This window comes from Planococcus citri, chromosome 2 (genome assembly GCF_950023065.1).
Source record: "Planococcus citri chromosome 2, ihPlaCitr1.1, whole genome shotgun sequence".
Classification (NCBI taxonomy): domain Eukaryota; kingdom Metazoa; phylum Arthropoda; class Insecta; order Hemiptera; family Pseudococcidae; genus Planococcus; species Planococcus citri.
In genome coordinates, this window is record NC_088678.1 from 51,284,613 (window position 1) to 51,310,570 (window position 25,958).

Sequence of the window (25,958 nt, forward strand, 5' to 3'; positions counted from 1 at the left end):
TATCAACGTAAATTTTTTCAAAATTTTTCGCCCCCCCCCCAGAGGGGAGATATTGACAAAAGAACATTTGAAACCGCCGTATCTAAGAACCTAATTCTGGTACACATTTTTGTTTTCTTTCAAGAATATATTTGCATGAGTACTATAACTGGTATTTTATTCAAATTTTTTCTCCAGTTGGGTCACCTTCAAAAACTCAAAAACCACTCAAAAAAGGCGTTCTTAGGGTACGGCACCACCAAAAAAAGCAATACTGCCAGTAATGTAATTCTGAAATTTTTCATGCGGACTTCTAAAAATAATAGAAAACCAACCAACTTCTTAACACCCCAATTTCGGGGCCATAGGCACCCCCTCCCCCCAAATTTGGAGCAAAAGAAGATCGACAATATGGGTATCGTTAACATATGAATCGAAATCGCTGAACACGAATATGAAGTTAGATTTGCACTTGGACCCTCCTAAGGGTCACTTTGAAAAAATTCACGTTGATAGACTCATGTCTCCTCTATTTACATATATTGTAGGGTATGTATTTTGGGTGAATTCCAAATTTTTTATTCAAAGCTCGTTGAAGTACATATGACCCCCCCCCCCCCAAAACGTTTTTTGACCATTGTGGTCGAGGGGGTGGCGTGGGGGAATTTTTTTGGCTCCCAACATTTTTTTTAAAGGCACCCAACAACGTTTCATCAAAATCTCAAAAATCGGAGGACAAGGGCAGTTCACCTATTTTACCCGGGAATACCCTTTCCCTGAAAATTGAAGAAATAATGTGAATAGGTATAGTAACCTGCGACGCTTTCATTGGCTCCTCCATTCTCTTGATGAGATGCAGGAAAAACAAAGCTGCCCACTGATACACGCCCTAAAAAAGCGTGATGGATCTCTCTGTACAGATGTATTAAATCTTATCGAGTCAGAAAAAATAAGCTGATATTTATATGTATGAAATGCTCACAAAAACCTAACAAACTGTACTTTTGCCATGCGATTTTTTCCATTTTTAGGAAATTTTGGGACCAATTGGAGTGTCTGAGGGGTCAAATTAAAAAAATAAACGTTTAATCATACTCAGCACTTCCAAAAACCCAATAAACCAAATTTCACACAATTTTTTAATTTTTCAGTATTTTTTTGGTGGGGGGGGGGGGGGACTGGCAATGAAAGCGTTTGATGGGACGAAACAAAAAAGTGAGTAGATATTCGTATTCAGCGCCCTCGAAAACATTTTGAGGTTCCTCACGCCCCCCCACCCCTCTAGTTGGCAAATCCTATCGCGAAAAGCTGCTCGTGGCTGTAAGTGTAAATATCATGAAAATCTATGCTTTTTGGAATGTTTGTCAAATTTTCAAATTATAGCTCCGAAATTTGGCAAGCTTTTGAAAATCGAGCGTACAAAAATAAATTTTTGGCGAATGTTTTAAAAATTACTTTCAATCAGTTTTTAATTTTTGCAAACAGATTTTCTCCCAGTTTTACTAATCTGGACATTATTACGAGAAATTTCAACTGATGGATAAAAACGCCCCCTCCCCCCACTTGCCCAAAGAAAATATGGGAGGCCAATAGTGGCGATTTTCTTTTTTTTTAATGTGAGTAATTTACCAAAAAAAAAAAAAAAAAAAAAATGAGGGCAAAATCCGAGAACCAAAAGTCCTAAATCCAAATGACACCTCCCCCCACCTTGAAAAGGAATTTCTAAAACATATATTTTGGAGCCTCATATCTCGAGACTGGTTTGAACTTGGAGGAAATATATTTTCAAAGGTTCAAAGAAAATAAACGAAAGATTTAAAAGCAGCAAATAAAATTCGAAAAACTCGTAGGTTTGAAAACTTTTTTTCAATGAAAAGCTTCCATTTCTTTATACAGCTATTTTCATTCGAATATTTAAACGAAGGATCATCGCTAATGAAACTAGATAGAGGTACATAATTTCAGTAGGTAAAGTTCGAAATTACAACTATTGACCAACTTTTGTCGAAATTCAATTAAGATGAGGCGATAAAATTAAATCTGCGTACCTTTCGTTAATTGACGAAATTATGTTAATTAATTTCATCTAGGCCTAATTACGTCGAAGTACGGTGTTCATTGCGAGTAAAAAATATTTTATAGTCAGACATCAATTTGTAAGTATAACTATTTCGCAGCTTACTTAGTCAATTTCTTCAATTTTGAACTATCCACTGCACGTGACAATAACTCCCACATAATTTCAATGGTTATAAGCCCAATCAATTGGTAAACTCTGATTGAAAATTCTCGAATAAGGTTACTATTCGTAATTTTAATATCTTCGATCGAACGTCAGAAAATGAATCATGAAAAGAGACTGGTTTCAAAACTGAATTAATTCACGTTTCAAAGCAAGAACAAAATACGTATGAGTGCACATTGTCTCCAATTATTATTTTCCCATTATTACCACACCAATAAACCACCTCACAACTGCCGCACTTATTAATCCACAAAACAAAAAGTCCCACTCAAACCTCACCTGAGCCCTTACAACCTAAAACTCGCGCCAAAATCATGTCCAAAGGATTCTAATTGCTTTTGCTTTCCAACTGTACCTACTCGTATATTTCTATTTTCAACACAAAACCGCGCAGAAATCCGCCATATAATTGGCTAGCTGAATCAGCGATAACTCGATGTTTGGTTTTTGAAAGCTCTATACCTTATTTAATAAATAACCCGAAAGCTCGTTCCAATATACCTATAGTAAAGTAACCACCACACCTACCTGCTGTACGGCCAATTCTCGTAGCTTCGTTTCCGGTATCTTGAACGAGTACAGAGGTTTATCAAATACAGGAGCATTATCGTTCGTATCATCAATGGTAACGACAACTTTGGTAGTTGATGTTAATGCCGAAGGAGATCCATTGTCGCTGATTGTTACCTATAAATAACGAGGTTAGATAAGCTACCGGTACATATTTTTCCTTTAGTAAATTGTAGTATTACAAACGTATAAAATCCCAGGATAAGAATACTAAAAATTGCTAGAATTGTAAGGTTTACTTCCACGGATATCTAAAAGTGGATACTTTTTTTAAAGAGAGAATTTCGGTTCCTTTCCCAGCCAAAATTTTATACTTGTCAGAAAATCAGCAATTTATGTTCATCCAGTGACAAGCTTAATAATAGCATACATCATTCACTAATAACAGCAACGTACCTACATGTTTATGATGTCAGCACAAAACCAAGTGTACAATTTATCAACAAAAAAAAAACCGAACGGTTCAAAATCTTATTTACAAAACAGACGAAAAATTCTTACGACTTGCAGAGATCAAATTTAGAAATTTCCCGGATCTAATTTCATCTCTCCAGATCTAAAGATCTTGCCTGATCAAGTTTCAATCAAACCAGACCTTATATTACCTAGATCCAATCACTATCCATAGGATCCTCAGAAATAAACTGATGAATGACAATAAACAATAATAGAAAAAAACATCATTTTCAAAGTACAGACAGCTAAAAAACGGAAAATATTCCTAATAAGCTGCCGAGAAAAACAACTTCCAAAAGTCGAAACCCTTATTTTTTATGCTGGTCCTTTCACAAGAACATTTAAGCCGAACTCGTATCTATATATTTCATTTCAAAACGTGGAAAATTCCAAAAAAGAACAAGACCTGACGATAAAGATACACGCCTATAAGACAAAAAAATACACTCGGTTGAAAAATTATTTACAACGAGTCGATATCGTTAGAATATTGTTCTCGGGTCAAGTATCTGAAATATATAAAAATAACAAATTTGGCAACAAATTCGCCTATTTCTCTGGCCCATACAGCGAATATATTAAACTACACGATGAAATACATACAAACACTCGTTCAAGAGAAGGTTCAAGAGTATAAATAATCGCCCATATTATACGAATACCTACATATAATATTCAAATGATCAAAATAAACATCTCCTTTAACGTTTCAACGCCCATACGACAAATTACCAAAATGACAAAAATTTGTATAATATGTAATGCACATACCTCCAAAATATGCTCAGCTTGCGTTTCTCTATCCAATTTACGACCAGTTGTTTCAATTAAGCCTGTAATTAAAACGTATTAACATAAACATGCCACTGCCACAAATCCAATAAACAACTATATTAATATAAAACTTAAATAATTAATTTCTACGTTATGGAAATACACACACATCTCGACCGGTCAACCGGTAATTACTCTGACAACGATTCGCGCGCGCAACTAGAAAAAAATCGCTTATAGCTTTTTAGAAATTTATTACACGAAAACCTGTTCTCTCTCTAGAGATAAATCAGTTTTCATCATCGCTACACACGCACTCGTCTAATTAATTCACAACCCACATCGCACCTGTAAAGATTCTTCTTTTAAAGTCATCATCAGTCAACCAACTCGGGTAGAAACTTCTTTCCAAATTATTTCGTTCGATAGCCGCGAAGTAAGGCTGTACCGCTCTCGCTCTTTCTTTCTATTTCTAAATTGTTTTTTTTTAAATAAATAATAATATGTATATTATGTACTGACCTGTTACAGAATCGATTGAAAATAAGTTATCTGTATTCCCTCCAGAGATTCGATAAGTGATTGTTTTATTCTTCTCGAGGTCTTTATCTTCGGCTACTAAATCTATTACTGTACTGTGAGCAGATGTCCATTCGGTCACGTGAGGATAATAAACTGGATCCGTTGTTAAAGGTACATTATCGTTCACATTAATAATTTCGATATACACCTGCAATGCACAAAATTCACGCTGCAATGTTTCAGTATTTACCATATGAATAAATAGTGGGTGTATCGTGTAGGTACATATAAAGGTACTCGTAACGTGTTAATATCTATGGGGTGGGGGATTTCCCGCTCACTACCAACTTTGAGCTGAGTATCTTGAATTTGATGCAAAAAACCCTGCCTGTAAGGTTGTTGTAAAAATAACGGAAATTTCGTCAAAATTGTTTCCTCAAATTTAAATGAAAACAAAATTTTCTGATAAGTAAAGAAAATAGGCATTTGTGATAGCCTCAGGATCTTTAAAAAACAAATATTTTTAATAATCAGGAGTTTCCAAAATTTAATCTTTTGATCCTGAAATTCATTCAAATTGGATGTATTTGTTCATATTTTCAGAATGCTTCATCAATTTCCTATGTTAAATGCCAAAATTAACGAATTTTGAGTGAATACCCAGATCTGATCAGATCTGATGGGAATTAATCATTTGCAATTCAAAAATCTTGACATTTGGAAAAAAAAAATGGAGATTCTTTGATTTTTATACTCAACATTCGTTTATTTTGCCATTCAACATAGAAAATTGATGCAGTATCTATTCTGAAAATATGAACAAATTAATCTAATTTCAATAAATTTCAGCATCAAAGGATTAAATTTTGAAAACTCTTGATTAAAAAAAATTAAAAATCCTGAGGTTATCAAAAATATCAATTTTTTCACTTCTACAGGTGATTCTTTTGCTGACATCCACGGAAATTCGAGGTGTGGAAGGGGCAATGAGTAAGATTCTCTTATGCGAATCCATCATTACAAAATATTGAGCAGCTCACACAAAGTAAGTATGTATTTACAAAATTGCTCAAAACTGAGCAAACAAAAGTAGCGAAGCTGATACAAAAATTATTGAAAATGGGGAAGTATCAAATGAAATATTAGATAATCAAAAATAGCACAAAGGCGACAAAAAATTTACAAAAAAATGACTTCAACATCATTCAAATTTGCCATAATACTTATAGTAAAATATTGCATTCGTGTGCAAATACACACCAAATTGCACAAAATCAACAGAAAAATGAACTAAATCGACACAAATAATACTTAAAAAAATTGATAGAATACCCAATGTCAAAATTTTGCAAAATATATGTAGCATTATTTGCTCTGAATCTAGAAAAAATTTCTTGAAATAAACAAAAATATATAAATAAAAAAACAATTTCGCGAAAATCACCAAAACTAAAACAAGCAAACTAATACTGAAAACAAATTTTAATTTCAAATTCTCAGAAAATCAGCTAAACGAGCACAAAATTGTACTTGTAAAAACGATTCAAAAATTCATAAAATATCATAAAAATTGTGTGAAATTATGAAAAAAAATGCTGAAAATTAAAAATCGTTTTAAAACCATGATGTCTCCAAAAATTGCGATGTTTGACCAGTTTGACATCACCGCGTCGACACCATAGATTTTTTTTTAATTTATGAAAAAAAAATATTGTCATTGTATGATTTTTCCGTCGCAGAAAAAAGTAAAGTTGACAATTTTTGTACGAAAATTTTCGTTGTTTTACCCTCTACAACTTTCGTCGTGGAAATTTTTTAAAATAACTGCATACACCAAAGTTATGACGTCATTAATGCGAAACTGACGAAAATTACAGTTTGTCACTTCAAAACGCTTTCAGTTGAATTCCTAATGTAAATAAAAAACGTTCATTTGTAAAAAAAAAAACAAAAAAAAAATAGAGAGAGCATCAAATTTGTGTAAAATTTGGACAAAAAATACCACAAATGGGTAAAATTGTAACGAGGTGAAAATCAGCCAACTTGAAATGAACATCTCGATAATCACTACAAAAAGTAAAAACTATCAAATTCAATCATACCTAATTGTATGAAATTGTTCACTTTCGTAGGTACTTAGGAAGTAGCAAAAAATGACGAAAAAAATTGGTGAAAACACGCGATTGATGAATTATTGTCAATTTGTCAGACTTTCAAAAGCTTGCCATTTTCTGACTCTAATTTCTACGACACTTCAGCAATCTTGCATACTCAATAAAATTTGAACAACTTGAAAAAATTTTCCAATCGGTAGAACAAATAATTTCAAAGATTTTAAAGATAATTTTCATGACGTTTGAAGCAGTTTTTCTGTAATTGGAAAAACTGAATGCTATCTACTTCATCAAAAGCTCATTACCTAATTTGTGGAAATTAAAGGGGAGGAATGAGCTCAAAAATGAACGTTTTCCAAAAAATTGTCCCAAAAGAAACTCTATCAAAAAAAAAAATTAAAAGTTACAAAAAATATAGGGAATTTATATTTTGAAAATTTTCGTCCCCCCTCCCCTTTCGGAAAAACATTCACACCTATAAGAAGTCTACTCACTACTCGTAAAAGTCCATCGATACTCACATGTAAAATAGAATGCAGGGGAACAACGCCATGATCTTGAGCAAATATCATCAGCCAATAACTCGTTTTCGTTTCAGCATCCAGAGTCGTCAACGTTCGAATATTTCCTATAAAAAACAAAACAAAACAAAAAGAAAAATTTAGAAAAAAATTTCCACCAACAAAAAAAAAGAAAGAGTCGTCTTACACTTGAGCAAAACCTGCGTACAATTACGTCGTGCCATCATTTATCTTCCTTTCAGAACTAACTAAAAAGTCCTACCATACTGTAAGTAAACACAATTCCCATAATTTTAAAATATTTCCCATTATAGCAGGTTACAGCTCCGACCGAGCGAACGACATCGACAAATAAAATTAATGTCTTTTTTCCGTCTTTTATAAAAAGAGTGCTTACACAATTTTCAACATATATTTCGCCTATGATAAAAAAAAAAAAATACTCCGTAATGAAAAAATCGTTTCTCGCTATCAAATTACCTTTTATAATTAGGTACCTATTTTTATACATTATGATAAATTTTAAAATCATCAAAAACCAATATAGATTGCAAGATACGAGTATTTGGAAATTTGTCGCGATAATTTACACTCTCGCAATACATAATTTGTTTCAACCCAACAACCCGGACATACTCGCACAACAACGTGGTACATTTCCATTCACACGAAGAGTTATAGATACGTCACATCAACTTGATACTTTCATCATTTTATTACAACGTAGCTTATTTTTACTGAATTTGACGCGTGTTTTATTTCTTATGAGAGCATATTGACCTATGCTCTGCGGAATACGTTTCGTCGTACAAAAATATATTTATTTTCAACAAAAATGAAGTAATTTTCAAAGTTCGACAAGATACACGATTGAAAATATTACTTCTGGCTCAAGTCACTTACACGAGATACTCGTGTCAAAAGAGATTTAAAAGAAACATTTACCGTTTTCAATTACGTTTCGCGAGTCATTTCAAAGACCATCATCACTTTCTTTCTTTCTTTTTTTTTTGTTTCATTTTCTAACTAAATACAACAGTAATAAGTCTTCCAAAACGGATGGAATATTAAGCAGATACGTACCTTTATTTACCACTCTACTTCTACATCCCTTCCAACGTAAACATTTTTCAAATAAAAATTACCCAATTCATTTTATAAAATCATTAACTCGACGAAAGCTCGCAGCAAAATTTACTTCTACTTTTTAAATGACTTCGTATACCCTGAAAAGCTGTTCTGCTCCAAAGTAAACTCGAATAACAAACTTTTTCCCCCATCCAATATGCCCGAAGCAACATTTTAAATTTTTTCAAAAGTTAAACACCTTCAATGACTTCTATTCACTGATGAAAAAAAAGGAAATAAGAAAAAAAAAGAAAAGAAGAAACACTTGATCTGTATTACGTAATTAATGACGTGTGATTTATAGAAGTAAGCCTTACGATGGTATATCGAGGGAATCGTTCTTTTTTAGTCGGATTTCTGCAAAAAATAATAGCACGAGTACTATTGTGTAGGTTCAAAGTTCTCAAACAACTTCAGCCCTCCTCCCCAATTGAAAATCAAATCATGCCAAAATACCGCAAAACTCTCAAAAAATGGGGAAAATCAAAATGTGTACCTACATACATTCATCTTGATGAATTTCTAACACAGAAATTAAAAATGATTGAAAATACATACATAAAAGAGTTTTATAATGTTAATTTTTAGATTGTTTATGCTTTGAGAAGCTTTAAACAGGAAGATCAATAATAGTGATGTTTTTCCTCATCATAGAGAGAACAATAATTTTACTTGAGAGACTGACAAATTCAGCTAAGGGAGTGAACCCCAACAGAAAATCATGGTGGAAGGCAATGGGAAACCACCACCATCACATTTCCCTAGAATTATATGGACATCAATTTAGCAGTGGCCCTAAGTCTCTGTCAGGCTGATCCTCATCCGCCAAGACAGCTGGATAGGGTGCGAAGAATATGCGGAGTCAAAACAAGGTGGAACAACATCAACGTTGCAACCTGGAATGTAAGAACTTTGTATCAAATCGGAAAACTTGCTAATGTAATTACGGAAGCCAGGAGATTACAAATTGATGTACATATTAGGAATAAGTGAGACTCGATGGACTGGAAATGGTAGAAACTGGGCAGATAAAGACTATGAAATGATTTACACTGGGAAAGACACACAAACTAGGTGTGGGTATATTAATACATATGTACCACAATCAGAAATAAAATCAGTGCCATAATTCCAAAATCAGAGAGGATACTACTTATGAGATTATAGGTTAAGCCAAAAGCAATTGCAATAATTCAAGTTTATGCACCAACAGTGGAAATAGTACAGTGGAAATCAACAACTTCTACATTCTACAATGACTTAGAAGAAGTGATGAGCTGCACAAAAAACAACAATGATGTGTTTTTGAGGGGCGACTTCACTGCCAAAGTTGGGATTGATCATGGCAGCCAAGTTGCAGGGAGGTACACACCAGAGCTCGAAATGGTCTGAGCACCAAATATACTCAGTCCTGGGTCAGGCAAAACCGGGACTAAGTACTAACTGGTATCCACTTTAACCAAGTATGATACCTTACTTGTATTCGGTTCAATTTTTGCAGACAGAGATGGTCTGGTAACCGAGTAGTCCCGGGTTATTGTCAAGTGTCAACTCGCTAGTGTATTATGTCACTCAACGCATTTATTCATTCATTTCTTATCATGTACATCACACAAACACTTACACAACACACACATACAAATTCTCATCATTTGATTCTAAAATTGAAATGAGTCATGGCTGATGCTTACATCGTCAAAGGCCAACCTGGTACAGAATAGTCCCATTTCTGGGTTTGTCTTCATCAAACTGGTAACTGGGACTACTGGTATTTGCTTCAACCAAATACAGTAACGAGTAAACCCGAGTACTACTCTGTCCTGGTTTGAGCTCTGGTACACACTTGGAGAGCAGAACAAAAGAGGTGAAATGCTCATAGAGTTTGCAGAAAGACACAATCTAGTAATATGTAATACCTGGTTCAAACAACGTGAATGAAGATTATACACGTGGGTCAGTACTGGAGATCGGCCAGAAACCAGATAGACTACATACTTGTAAAAGAAAGATCTGGAAAAGGATTTTCTTGAAAATAGAGTTTTTCCAGTGCCAATAAATTGAAGATTGAAAAATGTTATACAGTGGAGTCTCGATAACTCGAAGCTGAAGGGAGAAGGAGTTGACTTCGAGTTATCGGAGTTCGAGTTATAGAGGTTAATTTTGGTATATTTCGAGTAAGCGAAGTTTTGAATTAGATGAGCGTTTGTTTTTTTACCAGAATGAAATGGAAACACATATTATACCTATGTACGAGTAAAGTATGGAATGAGATTGTACAATAGGTACTATTGAGGATAACCGATATGTGAATGTGAAAGAGTTTTGTATCAATGAGATTCGAATTTACACGTGTTTTCAACTAGAAATTCGAGTTATAGAAGCAAAACGTTGGCAACGTTTGACTTACACAGGTTTTTTCTTGTCTTTTTCAAAAATTTTACTTCGAGTTATCGGAGTTTTTGGACTTTTTACTTCGAGGTAAAGAAGTTAATTTTACATTGAGTCTTATGGAGAGTTGAAGGGAAACAGACTTCGCTTCGAGTTATCGGAGTTTTCGAGTTAACGGAGTTTGAGTTATCGAGACTCCACTGTACATTTAATTTTTTTGATGTTCCTATTTTCTCAACTTCAGGTACTCCTGGCATCACTTTTTCTAGACTTGAGATGAAAAAATTGAATTTTTATCTCTTGTATTAAATCTTACAACTCCAGAAAGAGGGAGCAAAAAAATGGAAAGTTCAAAAATGCGGACCATTCTAGAGGAGAAGAGGGAGGATTGTTTCAGAAAACCAAATTCATCTTTGAAAACCCACCCACTAACCCGATATTTGGACTCGGCCTCTTCAAAATAGCAACATTCATTTTTTTTTTGATTTTTGCCAAAATTGAGGGTTCTTGCGTGACCTCAAGGGTGTTGAGACCCTATTCAAGAAATCACTGAATTTCTAGAAAGCAACATAGATATTAGAAAAATTGAAAAATTTCTGAATCAGAAATTCGGCTCTTGCGTAGCTGTACTGCCAGTCTCGATTTTTTTATCAGTGCTTTTCTCAAAATAAAATTCTAATGTAGGTAGTTTTCGTTTTAATTAAGTTAATTCGTCGTAACCGCCCGACCTGTTGTTTAATATAACGAAATTACCTCATCCAGTATAAAGGTGTGTAAATCCACCTCAAAGGTCTGCCTTTTTTATTAAGTCTTCCAACCCTTACAACTCGTTACCCAAAAATATACCTGCCAAAAAAGAAAAAGAAAAAAACCTTTTCGGTGAAAAAAAAACTGTACATTAACTTTCTGTCCAGCTCGAATAATTAATGTGATTAATTTATACAAAATTACCATTGGTGTGGAACTACGACTTTATAGTAGGTAGGTATTCGCATACAAACGAGACGAAGACCTTCCGATGGAGATAATTTTCCAGCCGCCAAAATACAAAAGAAATAATAAAAGAAACTTATTAACGAGTACTATACGAAAAAAAAGAGTCGTCTCGATATAGTCATCACAATGAAAGTCGACTATTTTTCGACGAAGAATGGACGGCTCGGGCACCCAACGTTCCAAATTTTCCGCTAGCCGAGCTTTTGTTTAGCCGATAAAGTATTCGAATAAAACACAGAGCTCCGAGTATTAAGTCCCTAGTACAAGTGCTCGAGAGGAGAGAGAGAGAGATTTTCGAAATACTCTCATTTTTTTTTCAAATCTCTGTCGCCGTGTTCGTGCCATGGATTACATTATGTTGTTGTAATGTAATAAATTTCCCTTTTTCCGCTTTTCTTTAAATTAACTTCTTCCATTTAAATCGAAATATATATTCTCAAAGTAACAAAACGAATAATAACGTTCTTCTAATTTACTTTTTAACAACAGCCGAGGCTGTTCAACCTCGTAAACTTTTGTCAAGCCGTATTACCGACGTTTCTATGTGCGCTTTTTCAGTTTTCTCTTCTCTTATTCCGATTCAATGCATCGAAAGTATACCAAGTTTCATATTTAAGCGAATAAATTTACCAGATATACGACTAGGTATATATCTCTCGGTGCAATCTTTTCCCCAGTGTACCAAAAGACGACGTATTAATTATCGCGATTTTCAACGTTATTTTCTGACAAATTCTGCCAACCATCAGTCGACTCGCGAACTCGTAGATTATGCGGTAAAACCAGGGGAATTCAAATGCCAGATGTTTATGCAGATTAAGTATTCGATTTACGAAGTACACATTTTTTTCATAAAATCAACAAGGAACTGAAAAACAGTCTATTCTACGTGAAATAGGGTAAAGGGAGGTTTAAAAATGGCCATGGTTCGCAAATTTTTCCCTGACGTTGAAAAGTTTTCAAAAACAATTTTTTTTCAAATTTTTTCTCACTGAATGAAAAAAGGAGCTAGATAAAATATTAATGAACCAATTTGAAACAAAAAATTATGGAAATTATAGGGAACCTTTTTTTATAATCTGGAAAAAGTCAAAAATATACAGTAATTAAACAGATTGCACAGATATGATTAATTATTTACAATCCATTTTAAAATTTTCGTTTAGTAAAATTAATTGTGAGCTTTTAACTTCTGATAACTTTTCTCTAAATACAATAGGGACCAATTAATCAATTATTTTGCTATGTGGATACCTTCAGGTAAAGGTAGTAAGTACTCTTGTATGAACAATACTTCATAGGTAAGTGGAATCTATGTACTCGAAATGTAATTGCACAAAATTCATTCCGCTCAAAAAATTAAAGATAACTTCCAACAACTCTCGTACACGAATATCGCATTTAAAAAAATGAAAAAAATTTTTTACCTCTACAAAACGAGATTTTTCTCAACACATATCTGATTTTGACACTTGAAAAATTAATTCAAATTAAGCGGATCTTAGTGCGCGGATGGGCCAAATGGCAGCCCGTTTTTCCCGCCGAAAAAGCAAAAAAAAAAAATCCTATCAGAAACCCAACCGGCATTAAGATTCTATTCATCAAGCTCGATGTTATATACTTATTCCACGACATAATTTAATTTTATATATTACATCGTATCAAAGCAGCTCGAAATTTATAAACCCTTCCAGCTAACTTCTTTGTTTCATTTCACATTCACTTAATTTTTTATATTTCAAAAAAAAAATTATTTCCAACATTTTTCTCCTTTTTTTAATACAAAGTAGCGAAAAAAAGATCTACGTTAAATGAAAAACTAATTTATTTTATACCAAAGTTTCACATTTCAGTCCAACTTTATCCTTTATTTTTCTTCATTAAAAGATTACACCACCTTTTTTCGTACCTAACTTTTTTATTCGTAATTTAAACTAATTCTCGAATGAAAATTTCATTCGCTCAATGGCTAGTTAAATTTTATCTGGAAATATACTCGAACTTGAGTAACAAACTTTTGATCAAAATGACGAATGTTTTTTTGAAAACTTTATACTGGAAGAAATTTTTTATCGAATGGAAGGTCCAATTCAAGCTACGAGATGACACGAAAACCAAGTCCTAATGGAACGTCCAAATTTGAATAAATTTCAAAGACAGAAAAAAACGAAGTTTTCAATTTTTTCAAAATTTTTCATAAAAAAATAAGTATTCAACTTTTTACACAATTTTCTTCATTTTAAAACCAATTGAATTTGCGCAGAACTACTCGTAATTTTCAAATAAGAATACGTGAGTAGGTACATGAGTTGGTGTGACTCATTCAATGGAGCAATTTCAACTCGCGAAATTAATCGAGCAAGCAACCATTTCATTATTTCGGAAACTATTTTTAATTCGCGCAGGTTTTTCACACAGACAGACCGAATACTTACGCCATATTTTTCAAAATAATTGGTTTCAAATTGCCAATAAAATTCGTTCAATGGTAAAGCTCGCTTCGACAAAGGTACGAGAAAACCTCGTGTAAAATTACGATTACACGAAATTATCGCAGCAGCGGAGTTATTTAAAAGTTGACAATTCCTGGAACATTTCCATTACATTGTAGAAATATTTGCGAAGGTTTTGTTTTTTTTTTGTCTCGAAGTTTAATTAAAGTTATAAATAATTTTCTTTAAAAATTTGTTCGTAGCGGCGTGTTTCGTAAATTAGATTTTTGTTTAATTGAAAATTTTTGCACGAATTTTATAAATTTGTGTTTTGCAACTTTGATAAGTAGTTAAATGCGAAGATTTTAGCGCAGATTTTTCTATTCCACTGGAACAATCTCGATGAAGATTTTTCTCTCTTTATTACATCGTATTTTTTTTCTTGCTAATGCTTCGGTACATGTACCAGATGCGTCGTTAAATTCAATTTTTGCGAATATTTCTCAATGGTAGGAGTACATACGTAGAAGAGTGGGTCGCCCCTCACCTTTAAAAAAGTCTGCAGATTTAATCAAATTCAGCAGAGACATTCATTTTGAGTTGAAAATAATTATCCAAACCAATTTTAGCCTCTAAGGTGCTTTTGGAGAGCAGATATGGCCCCTTAAAGAGGGGGCATAAATCGTAGTTTTTTCGTGTATCCCCTGCCCAACCTGTTTTGGAAAAAATGCCCCACTCCCAAATGAAAGTATTTGAGATTCTGCATCGATCTGTGGTATTTCTGCCAAAATTTTCAAATATTTCAGATAAATTATTTTAAATCCTCGAAAAAAAAATACTGCTTGTTAAAGTTCAAAATTTAGTTGAATTGAGGGGCATATGCACAAAAATGCCTTATAAATTGATTAAAAATTCTACATTTATTTCCATTTTTACACCAATAACTATAACAGAGTTGAAGGAACGAATATCCAAGTCTATAAATGTTATTGGATTTAACGATTACAAGATCCTTAAATTTCCTCGTGTTATTCGGTCGACTGATTACGTCATCGGATGAGCTAATGAGCGGCGTATTATTATGTTATGCGAGTATAAGCTCTTATTAACTTTACTATGGTATTTGTCGCGAAGGGAATTGTCGTAGGTTCAAAGAAAAATACCTGCTTATTTAATTTACGCAATACAGACGTCGTCGTAGGGATTAAGGTCGATCCTCGAGTCAGAAAGGGAGCAGCAAATGCTCAAGACTTGGATGTGATTTGACGCAGCTAATATACTCGTATAAGCAAGAGCAGTGTTTTCGTATGCGGGTTAATTTATCGCGACTGGAGATTGGAGAATACACTACAGACATATGAGGGAAAAGGTATTATTAAAGTACCGCAATGCACGTTTTAGGGTGAAATTAACAAAACGAATCCAATAACGTTATTCTGGCTGCGGATTGCGATCGAATTAAATCTACCAACGAAAAGAGTGCGCGATTAAGCTAATTTACTCGACTCGTTTATGCGAAAAATACGCGCCAAAATGTTGCTAGATTATTAAAGGATTAACACGATAAGGCAAAATGTAAATAAATTGATATTCGCGAATATTTCTAGTGAATAATCTCGTGTACTGGCTGAGCAAAAAGTCGAAAAAAGTTATATTTGCTAATTATTATGGAAAATGATGGTCGCAAGAATATATAGGTAGGTAGACCAACCGCAGTAAATATTTGCGCCCGGTCTTTACTAATTAATTATATAATAAATTTTCATTAAAAAATAATACCGCAATCCACGAAATTTATTAACGTTGGTGGGATACCGCGCGCCTCTGACCAGATTACCATACTGTAAATATGCAGTAGGTAACTAGGTATACTAAAGGTGTAGGTGCTCCTACTGTATTATTATTACTTTTTTTTTGCCAAGTTGTGGCATTTTTTCTACACATGAAAAAGTCCTCTACCGGAAATCGTATTTTGTAAGGCGAAAATATATGGCGCTGGCGGATGGTTTTGTACTTTTTAATGGCTCTACGACGAATGTTTCCACGGTTGTCCTCAGGTATCAACTCAGTGATGTATAGCTTTGCAAAGTTTCCGTTATTTATTCCCTTTCGAGAGAGCAAAAAAATGCCAACAGCTGGAGTAAAAGAAATCGTAATTTTTGATACTGATATATATTTTTTTTTTTGGTAGGATCGTATCAAGTTTACCGTTGTATTTTGTAGTTCTCGAGAATTCAATTTTTTTTTTGGGTGGGGAGAAGGTCATTTGCTCTATATCTTCAGAATTTAAGCTGCGATCAATTAAAATAATTTTCATAAATTCTAGCTCCACCAATTAATTTTTTTCCTGAACTCAAAATTTAAGACACTTGAGAACAGCTTTTTGAAAATTGAAAAAAAAAACTTTCAAGTTTCGCATTTTTTAATTTTCAAAATTGCTCTAATTCAAAATTGAAGACACTCAAATTTTTAAAAAATTGAAAAATGCAAAATTTGAAGTATTTTTTTTCAATTTTTGAAATACTGTAGCACGAGCACCTTTAATTTTCAATTTAGGTGAAAAAGAAAGCACAAACCAATTCGTAGAACTTTGAAAATTTTGAACGATTACAACTTTTTCAATTTTTGAAGTAACTGGGTAGGTGGAACATAAACACAAGATTTTTCATAAAACATCCCAACAAGTTAGGTTGAAAGGGAACAGGAAGAAGGGGATTCCATAGAAAATTTATTGTCATATTCGTATTCGTTTTTACTTCAAAACATACCATACTATTCAATGTGTCATGTTACTGGAAGAATTTCTTCAAAATTTAGATCATGGAGAAACGGGATGAGGGTACTAGGAGCCTAATTCTGGATCCAAATTAAAAATCTAGGACCGTATTCGAAGATTATCGAGCGACAAAAATTTTTTTTCAGACATTTTAAAAACTCATAAACGGCTGAACCGATTTCGATGATACTTGAAATCTCACACAGCCTCCACCATTCCTAACGAATCGTTTATTAACAAGTTGATCTGTTTTCAAACGAATTGTTTACGTATAAATTGATTCATTTCTCAGCGAATTGTTCGTGAGGACATCAATTCATTTAAGGGAATTATTCATGAACGAATTGATTGTTTTTTTAAAAGAACCATTCGCGAACGAAAAGATTCATTTTTAGCGAATCATTCGCGAACGAATTGACCAATTCTTTAGATTATGAATCAATTTGTTCGCGAATGGTTCACTAAAAATTTTTCAATTCGTTCGTGAATGAATCGCCAAAAATCAAGTAAATGAATCGATTCGTTCGCGAGCGAGTCAGTAATACGAATCAATTCGTTCGCGAATGATTCACCAACAAATTTTCAATTGGTTCATCGTTCCTGAATGAATCGCCAAAAATTAAGTAAATGAATCGATTCGTTCGCGAGCGAGTCAGTAATACAAATCAATTCGTTCACGAATGATTCACCAACAATTATTCAATTCGTTCGCGAATGATTTACCTAGAAATGAATCAATTTGTTCAATCGCCAATCGGTTGTGAATGATTCGATTCGATTCGATTCACTTCGCTTAAAAATAGATCAATTCCTATACAATAGTTTTACAGAAACCGAATAAATTGTAAATCAATTGATCCGTTTGCGAATGGTTCGCCAAGAAATCAATCAATTTATTTAATCACCAATCGTTCGTAAATAATTCGATTCGTTTGTAAACAGATCAATTGCTACACAAATGTTTCAAAAAAAGGGAATCAATTCGATCGTAAAAAATTTTTATTTGGAGAAAATTCGGTCTTTTCACCCAAAATGCGTGAGTTTTTTCCCTAAAATTTTAACCAAATTTGAGCGGGAGATGTCTTCTTTTCTTGGGAGTATTCACCTTGAGAATGGCATATTAAGTATTTCAGAATAACACCAAAAGTTACTTTGATGGCTTTTTGTCATCATTTTGACACGTTGAACTTCCAACTTGCAAATCCCCCCCCACCCCAGGGTCTTTTCAATTTTTCGCTATAATTCTAGGTACAACAAAAATACGGACAAAAACTTTTCAAAATTTATAAGTTTTCTTTAAGCCTTGCTTCGCTTGTGCTATTTCACTTCTTTTTCAAATTTTCTGGAAAATAATAAAATTGTTCAAAAACAATGAGATAGTTTAACAGAATCTTGGCAAGGAAAAAAATGAAAATTTTGTAGATCATTGTATAGAATTTTTTAAAGCTCAAATTTCAAAAAGTAACTTTCCATTTGAAATCGTGGTTTTTTCATAAAAAATTGTCCTAAAGTACTTTGAAAATTTAAAGAATTCATAGCTTCTTCAATTTTGAATGTACGAGTAGGCTGAAATGGAGAAAAACCTTTTTCATGCTTCTTTTAAAATTTTGCAATATGAAAGCAGTCAGATATACCTGGTAAAATATTCGACACTTGTTCCGGAACACCCTATATATTATGAAGATGGAATTTATACAACATCGCTTTTCCTTCCTCACGTACAAATAAATGCTTACAAAACTGTAGGACTTCGAGAAGAAAAAATAATTTTCAAATTTTCAAATCGAATTCAAGCCCATCGAGAAGACCAAAGAGAAGAAACTTTTATCGCGCTACATTTCAGAATGTACGAGAAAAAAAGTCAAATTTTCAGCACATACATAGAAATCGCATCCAACTCGGCCACACGAAACGCGGTAATTTCCCTAATTCCCCGAACGGGCATTTTCTCTACTTTCACGAGGCTATATGTACTTTAACTATCAATCGATACTAAACCATATATACGTAGAGAAGACTCAGAGAGGGAGGGGAGGGAAAAAAATGGAAAATTCTCGTACCATTGCGGACGACGAGCATTTCCACAGGGTTTGAAATTCGGTGCTCGGCGCGTCAAAGAAAAAGTAATTGTTTGGGTAAAGTGAGGAACGCAGGGTATTGGGCCAGTAATACAAATTTCTTCAATATCCGTCGCCGGTAGGTTAGCGCTTTGTTTTGCGAAATTATTGAAACGTCATGCGGCGAAAATGTCATTTCGTCGAACGGACATTATCGGCGAACAAGAAAATGAATCTCTTTGTGTAACGATAATTGAAGCGCACCGAGATACGAGTTACATTCGAAACGCTTTAAATAAAACCGGAAACCTTTTCAAGTCTATGGTATTTGCGATCGCGTATTTCGTATTCGCATTCGGCATTCGCATTCGCCACCGCCACCGCCACCGCCGCGTCGCCGACTGTACGAAAATGGACAAATAGGGGCAGAATTTTGACAAGATTCGTCGTGAAAAGCTTCGCCGCTCTGCGAAAACATTCAGAATTAAAGTACCGTTAATAATTACGGTCGGCTGTTTTGTGTTGAATATGGTATATAATTTTCAATATGTTTATGTTGTGGCTTAGCTATAGATATACATAGACAAAGAGTACGAGTAAGTAGGTATTTTCATCATCATCGTAGTACTCGCAGTAGCCTATATCTCGTCAGCTCGCACTGAGACTGAGACCGTGAGTCGAACTCAAACCACACACCGCATCCACCAGAGCTCAGTGTATTAAATTTATCGCCCAGGGTTTTATTACGCCAATGGCCTAAAGTACATACAAGATTTTCTAGTACACGAGGGTGTAATTTCTGGCCGGATTATTTCTTTCGGCTAAGATTGTTTTTGTTGGCGTGGCCATCTGTTCGATACTCGCGTACAAGCGCGGTAAAAGTTTTAATGTTGTTTTTGATTTTCTTAGCTTAACCGAAGCCATTGTCGGCATTACAGGCTGTCCAAATGTTGGTCACGCTTCACCGTCAAGGTTTCACAGACCATCACGGATAGCTCAATGTGCTCGGTATTACGAAGATGAACTAATTAAGGCCGGCCTTTACGCTTGAAAAGTTGTCTACCAAGGCGGGTTGATTTTCAACGTTTTTTTTTTTTTTTTTTTTTACCAATTTGAAAGCATGGAAAAAATTGTTGCGAAGTGATCGCGTATCAGGACTTGTTAGGAATTTTAACGATGTTTTATTTTTTCCCTAAAGTTTTATTAATTTTCACAATCTATAACTACGAGTATAATCTCTTAGTCACTCGTTGTACTCAGTCCATTTTGATTTGATACAATGATACACAGATACATTTTAGCACTAATTTATTACGTACTTGAGTAGTATTAATTTTAGATTTTTGAAGGAACTGAACTACAATATGACCTCATTTTTTCGATGGCGACTAAAAGGATAAAGCGTCCAGTAATACGAGTTCCCCCCCCCCCTCAAAGACGAAAGAGGATGTTGGGCCAAGAGCAACAGTGAAATCGCCGAGGTATTTGCAAATCACTTGGCCAACACCTTCAAAACCAATGATATCCAGTCAGACATCACGCCCAATTTGAATTTCTTCATCACTGGTCAGATTCAACACGTAAAGCCAAAAGAAACAGCAAGAATCATTGACTCGGAGATCAAAACCAAGAAAGCACCAGGTTTTGACAACATTATGCCACAGATGTTAAAAGAATTTCCCAAAAAGGGTATCTTACTGCTAACCTACTTATTCAATGCAGTTTTAAGACTAGAATATTTCCGAGTCAGTGGAAGATAGCAAAGATTATCATGATCTTGAAACCAGGAAAACCTCCGGAGGCTCCAGGGTCTTATCGTCCTATTTCTCTCCTGCCAATAATGTCAACAATGATGGAATCTATACTTCTCAATCGCATGATGAAATTTACCCAAGACAGAAATATCATCCCAAATCATCAATTTGGCTTTCAAAAAAAACATGCTGCAGTTGACCAGGTACATCGCATCATGTATCAAATTGAGGAAGCACTAGAAAAGAAACAATTTTGTGTGGCCATCTTTTTGGATGTCAGCTAAGCATTCGATAGGGTCTGGCATAACGGATTACTTCACAAACTAGGCTTGATCATTCCAGCTCAATTGTGCAACATCTTTGCATCATACCTTGTTAATCGAAGATTTGCTGTCCAATATGATGATGCTACATCATATGAGCAAGCAATTGAGGCAGGAGTACCTCAAGGTAGCAAAACTGGTCCGATACTATATGTAATTTACACTGCCGATTTTCCTACTGACCCAAATACATATCATCAATGCAACATTCGCCGATGACACAGCTCAACTGGCTATACATAAAAACCACAGCGATGCTGTCACCAAATTACAAACGATGACAACCAAAGCTGAACTATGGGCAAAATGATAGCAAATCAGCAGTGGTCACATTCTCAAACCACAAATATGGATATAAACCAATTGTGCTAAATGGCAAGATCATCTAACAGACAGATCAACTTAAATATCTCGGCATGACCTTGGATTCAAAGTTAAGCTGGAGTGAGCATGTTAAAAAGAAAAGAAAAGAACTCAACCTACATATTAAAGACATTTATTGGCTAATCGGAAGAAATTCTAAATTGAGCTTGGAAAACAAAAAGCTTATCTACTCATCAATACTACGCCCAGTATGGGCATATGGCGCGCAGCTCTGGGGATGCGCAAAAAAGTCAAACCGGGATATCATCCAGAGGCTCCAAAATAAAGCTCTGCGCTTAATGGCGAACGCCCCATGGTATGTTAGAAATAAAACTCTGCACACTGATTGGAATATACCATATGTTGATGAAATAATCAGTCTAGTGGCAAAAGCACACATCCGGAGGCTCCATAAGCACCCAAACATCAAAGCCATCCAGCTCCTGGATACCACTAAAATCACAAGACATCTGCATAGAAATAAACCCACCGACCTAGTTGTGTAATTAAAGTTCAACATGAATGGAGCAAGACAAGGGTCTACCTCCCCTCCGTAATACCAGTCTAGTTGTATGTATAGTAACTAGTAAGATAAGTTAAGCAGTGAATGTCACTAGGCAGTTCTGTTTTCTGTATTATAAAAAAAAATTTCGATCCGATGCTTTTCAAATCCCTGAAACTCCCTTCATTTTATCGATAATTAATATTAGCAACTTTTAAAGGGAGAGAAATACGAGTAATTATCAATAGGTACACCAAAATCGATCAATAAAGAATCAAGTTTGAGTAATTTACCCGCAGAAATTGAAATGGTAAAAATCTTGGAAAAAACGAAAAAACCCCAAATTGCTCCCCTCTTCCCACAAATTATGAGGCAGATAATCTTACCAGTCACGTCCCTGTCACTGAAAAATTAACATCTAAAAACAAAACAGCAAAAAAGAGGAAGAAAAAAGGTTCGAAATACGAAAACGAAATGCGATAAGCACACAATAGACCATAGAGAGAAAACAACAATTGAACCATTAGTTGAGCATCAATACGAGTAAATCTTCGCCATAAGGCAGCATGGGAACCATGTGAATATGAAGAATGAACGAGAGAGGAATGAAAAAGCGGATGAAATTCTCAACAAAGCATAAATAAATTCAAACGTTACGTTGGTTCGTTGCATGGTACAACAAAGATTGTGCAGATGCGATTTCGCCTTCGTATTGTGCTCGAGACGAAGAAAGCCACTTGCGCGTAAATTGAAAGACTGTAGCGAGTTTTCAATCAAAAATTAGCGCCGTTAAAAGGAAACTCGGCTGAGGTACTTGAATTATCATCAATTACTCGTACCTTGAAGCGTTATCGTTTGACGAAATTGCTCAACAGATTATTCCGCATATTAAAGGTGATGCGATGATGAAAATTCACGACATTAGTCACGAAAAAATATTTCTAGTTTGGATAGACCTCGGTATTTACCTGCTCATTGTGTTTTAAATTTTACAATGATGCATTTAGAAGATAACTTCATATTAGGACTTTATCTTTATAATGTATAAACTTGAAAAATCCTATGAGCGAACACGACTCGCGTAATCATTTCAAAAAATCAACTGGACATCGTCGTATTCTTTTTTTTCTCCCATTAAAGCTCGAACAATATAATTTTGTAAACTCGTGCGACGAGTTTATTCCAAGTTCGAGTTAATTGACGGTTAAACATGAATGCTGATTCGAAGCAGATAATATAGAAAAGCTCGATACTGCATTTATATGTACTTATCGCGTTAAGAATAAGTAAAACGCTTTTAAAGTTGATTCGATTCACGTTAAACGTTGAAAGCTCCCTGAAAGGATAATGAACCACACATTCGAAGATTTCATTCAATATACGATAATCTGTCCGATGTCCACTGTCCTGCAGTGGCCAAGCCAACGATTGAAATATCTACTCGGAGCTTTCTCACCATTTTGGTCTACGTATCTGAGCTTAAGTATAGCTGAATAATGATGGTTTAATTGCTTTAGGTAAACGAATGAATTTGTACGAGGAAACTTTCGTATACAGAAAATCGAATTGGAAATTTCCAATTGAATGAGATAACTTGAACTAAAAAAAAAAAAATGAATCGAGAAATATAATATTAATATCTAATTTTTAATTTTGATCTTTTTTTTCACTTCATTAACAAGCGACGTTTTACATTACGGGCTACATTTAGATCTTCGGACAAGTCTTGCGATTTGGATGGGGAAAAAAAGAGAAGAAAAATAATAAGCAAACAGCTTGCCTACAGAATAAGTTAATCTAATTAAACACAAGATGGAAATTTGTTCGGATTAAAAAAATGAGGGAGAAAATCAGCCATGATAACGGACGCAGAAAACCGCTACGATGTTACGACTCGATTCGAACATTAAATTACTAATGAGCTCTTCAGAAACAAACGTCCAAAGTGTGCAAGTTTTCTTTCGTTTTCTTTTTCGTCTCTTTCTTCTGCACGAATAGTAAGATTTGCGTAATAATTTAATGCAGTGGAGTAGCTGTATCTACATAGGTTGAATATGAAATTTTCGCAGGCAAGTTTTTGATTTACCACAAAATAATCTAGTAAGAAATTGATGCATATTTAAATTTAACCTCAATTTTTGACGAGTGAACTCGAATCAAAAATAGGAATTTATCAAAATTTTGATATTATGTAGCTTAAAAATTAAACACTGGAATTTTTCCCCTCAATTTTCAGGAGTGGACAATTTGAACTTCTTCAGTTTAGGATTAATTGCACATTTTTTTGCACCTTGAGCAACCAACTGTTGAATTTAAAAAAAAATGTTGACTTCAAAATTTGGTTGCTAAAGTTATGAAGAAAATGCACAATTCACTTGAAATTGCGAATTTTCCCATAATTTTCGCAGATTTTGTGCTATATGTACATAAAAAAATCCATTTTGAAAAAAGGTGTTGTAATAATTCGTTTTAATACTATAGTTTTGTTCCCATTCTAAGCAAATTTTCAACTTTTGAAGTTACGAAATGTGTCTAAATTGCACTTAATTTTTCCAAGATACGAAAACAAATAGTAGGTTTCAAGATTCATCTTCCAAGTTTTTGGCAACATCGGCAACCCCACTTACACTTCTGTAGTTTCGATCGCTGTATTATCAGGCAAAATATCCGACACTTATCCTGGAACACTCAGTATGTGATGCAGAAGGCAGAACAGTAACGCTTTTCATTTCGCTTCTGCAAGCCTTTGATCTTAGTGAGTGTTGAAAATGAATCAGTACACCTAGATACATGATAAGTAACTCTTTCAAGCCAGCAGACATGGCAGAATCAAGCATAATCCATTCTTTAAATCGAGACAAGTACTCGACAAAAACTTATGCGTGAATTTTGCCTATCTCGCGTATCGAAGGCGCAATACATCGTTTCGAAATATTCAAAAAGCTGCGTTGCAAGCAACGTGTTTGGAAAAAGTGCGAAATGCGTGAATACGGTCGCCGTCTAGGGTTCGAATAATCTGCTACCTACCTACACCGTTGATGATGTCGTTCTATTGAAATATCATAAACTCGTCGAAACAAGTGCCACTTGTGGGCGAGAGCTTAGATGGCAAATTTCGTATCTCTTTTAGATTGGATATTTTCGTGATGCTTATTACAATGACTATATACGAGTTGAAACAGTAGACTGCTTTTTCGTTTCTCATTTTCAACGTTATGAGATGAGAGCCGAGATGAAACGACCAAATAACAGCAACCAGCAAGAGCGTATAGTTTAAAATACTCTCGAGATAACGAAGAGGCAAAAAGATGGAAGTGTTTTGAAGAGTTTTGGAAACTGGACGATTCTTGATTTATTCCCGATTTTAATTAGAACCTCGTTTTTCATCGAGCGCGAACGTCGGCAGTGCAAAGAGAATCTACGACTTAGAAGGGGAAAAATTGCGAAACGAGCGTAAAGAGAGAGGCTACTACTAAGAACGAGCGGATTAAAAAGCGAGTTCAAAAATTAATCCGAAAATTAAAATAGCCTTTTTTCTTTGAAACCGCCTTTTGAAAAAAGCTAGCTGTGTAAAGAAAATGGGGGTAAATTATTCTTATGGTTGGACTAATCTTTGAAACATTCTATACAAACGCGTAAAGTCTTTCGGTTCGCGTTCATTTGCTTAATTTACGCGCTTTATATTCGTTTACGAGAGAAAAAAAAACACGTCGACAGAAAGAGTAGGCTACGGTCCGTTGAAGACGACTTCTCTAAAGACTGAACTTTACAGCTCATAAGTTAGTTAGATTGCAGGTGTTAATTTTGAAAAATTCAGTTTCGCATAATTTTGAAATCCAAAAAACCAAAATGCATGATTATTGAAAGAGTTTTTGGCTCATACAACCCATCAATATGCAATAGAATTTGATGAGATAAGAGTTGCAGAATTATAAAGTCTTTTCCCAGTTGATAGATACAACGAAGAAACGTTCAAAACAAAACTCAAAACCCACACATCCTCCCAAAAGATGAAAAAAAAATGCAAACCAAGTCACCGTGAATTTAATAGGGGGAAA

At 34.4% G+C, this 25,958-nt stretch overlaps 1 protein-coding gene across 6 annotated transcripts in view; it reads right to left on the minus strand.

Moving 5' to 3' along the window:
* Window positions 1-25,958, minus strand: part of kug (kugelei) — a 359,846-nt gene that overhangs the window by 41,743 nt on the left and 292,145 nt on the right. For all 6 annotated transcript variants that reach the window (XM_065351184.1, XM_065351180.1, XM_065351182.1 and 3 more), the window contains 4 exons: window positions 7,182-7,288; window positions 4,547-4,754; window positions 4,022-4,083; window positions 2,753-2,911 (listed from right to left, as the gene is read on the minus strand). In XM_065351184.1, the coding sequence (XP_065207256.1) occupies window positions 2,753-2,911; window positions 4,022-4,083; window positions 4,547-4,754; window positions 7,182-7,288 (536 nt within the window). The remainder of the gene's footprint in view (window positions 1-2,752; window positions 2,912-4,021; window positions 4,084-4,546; window positions 4,755-7,181; window positions 7,289-25,958) is intronic.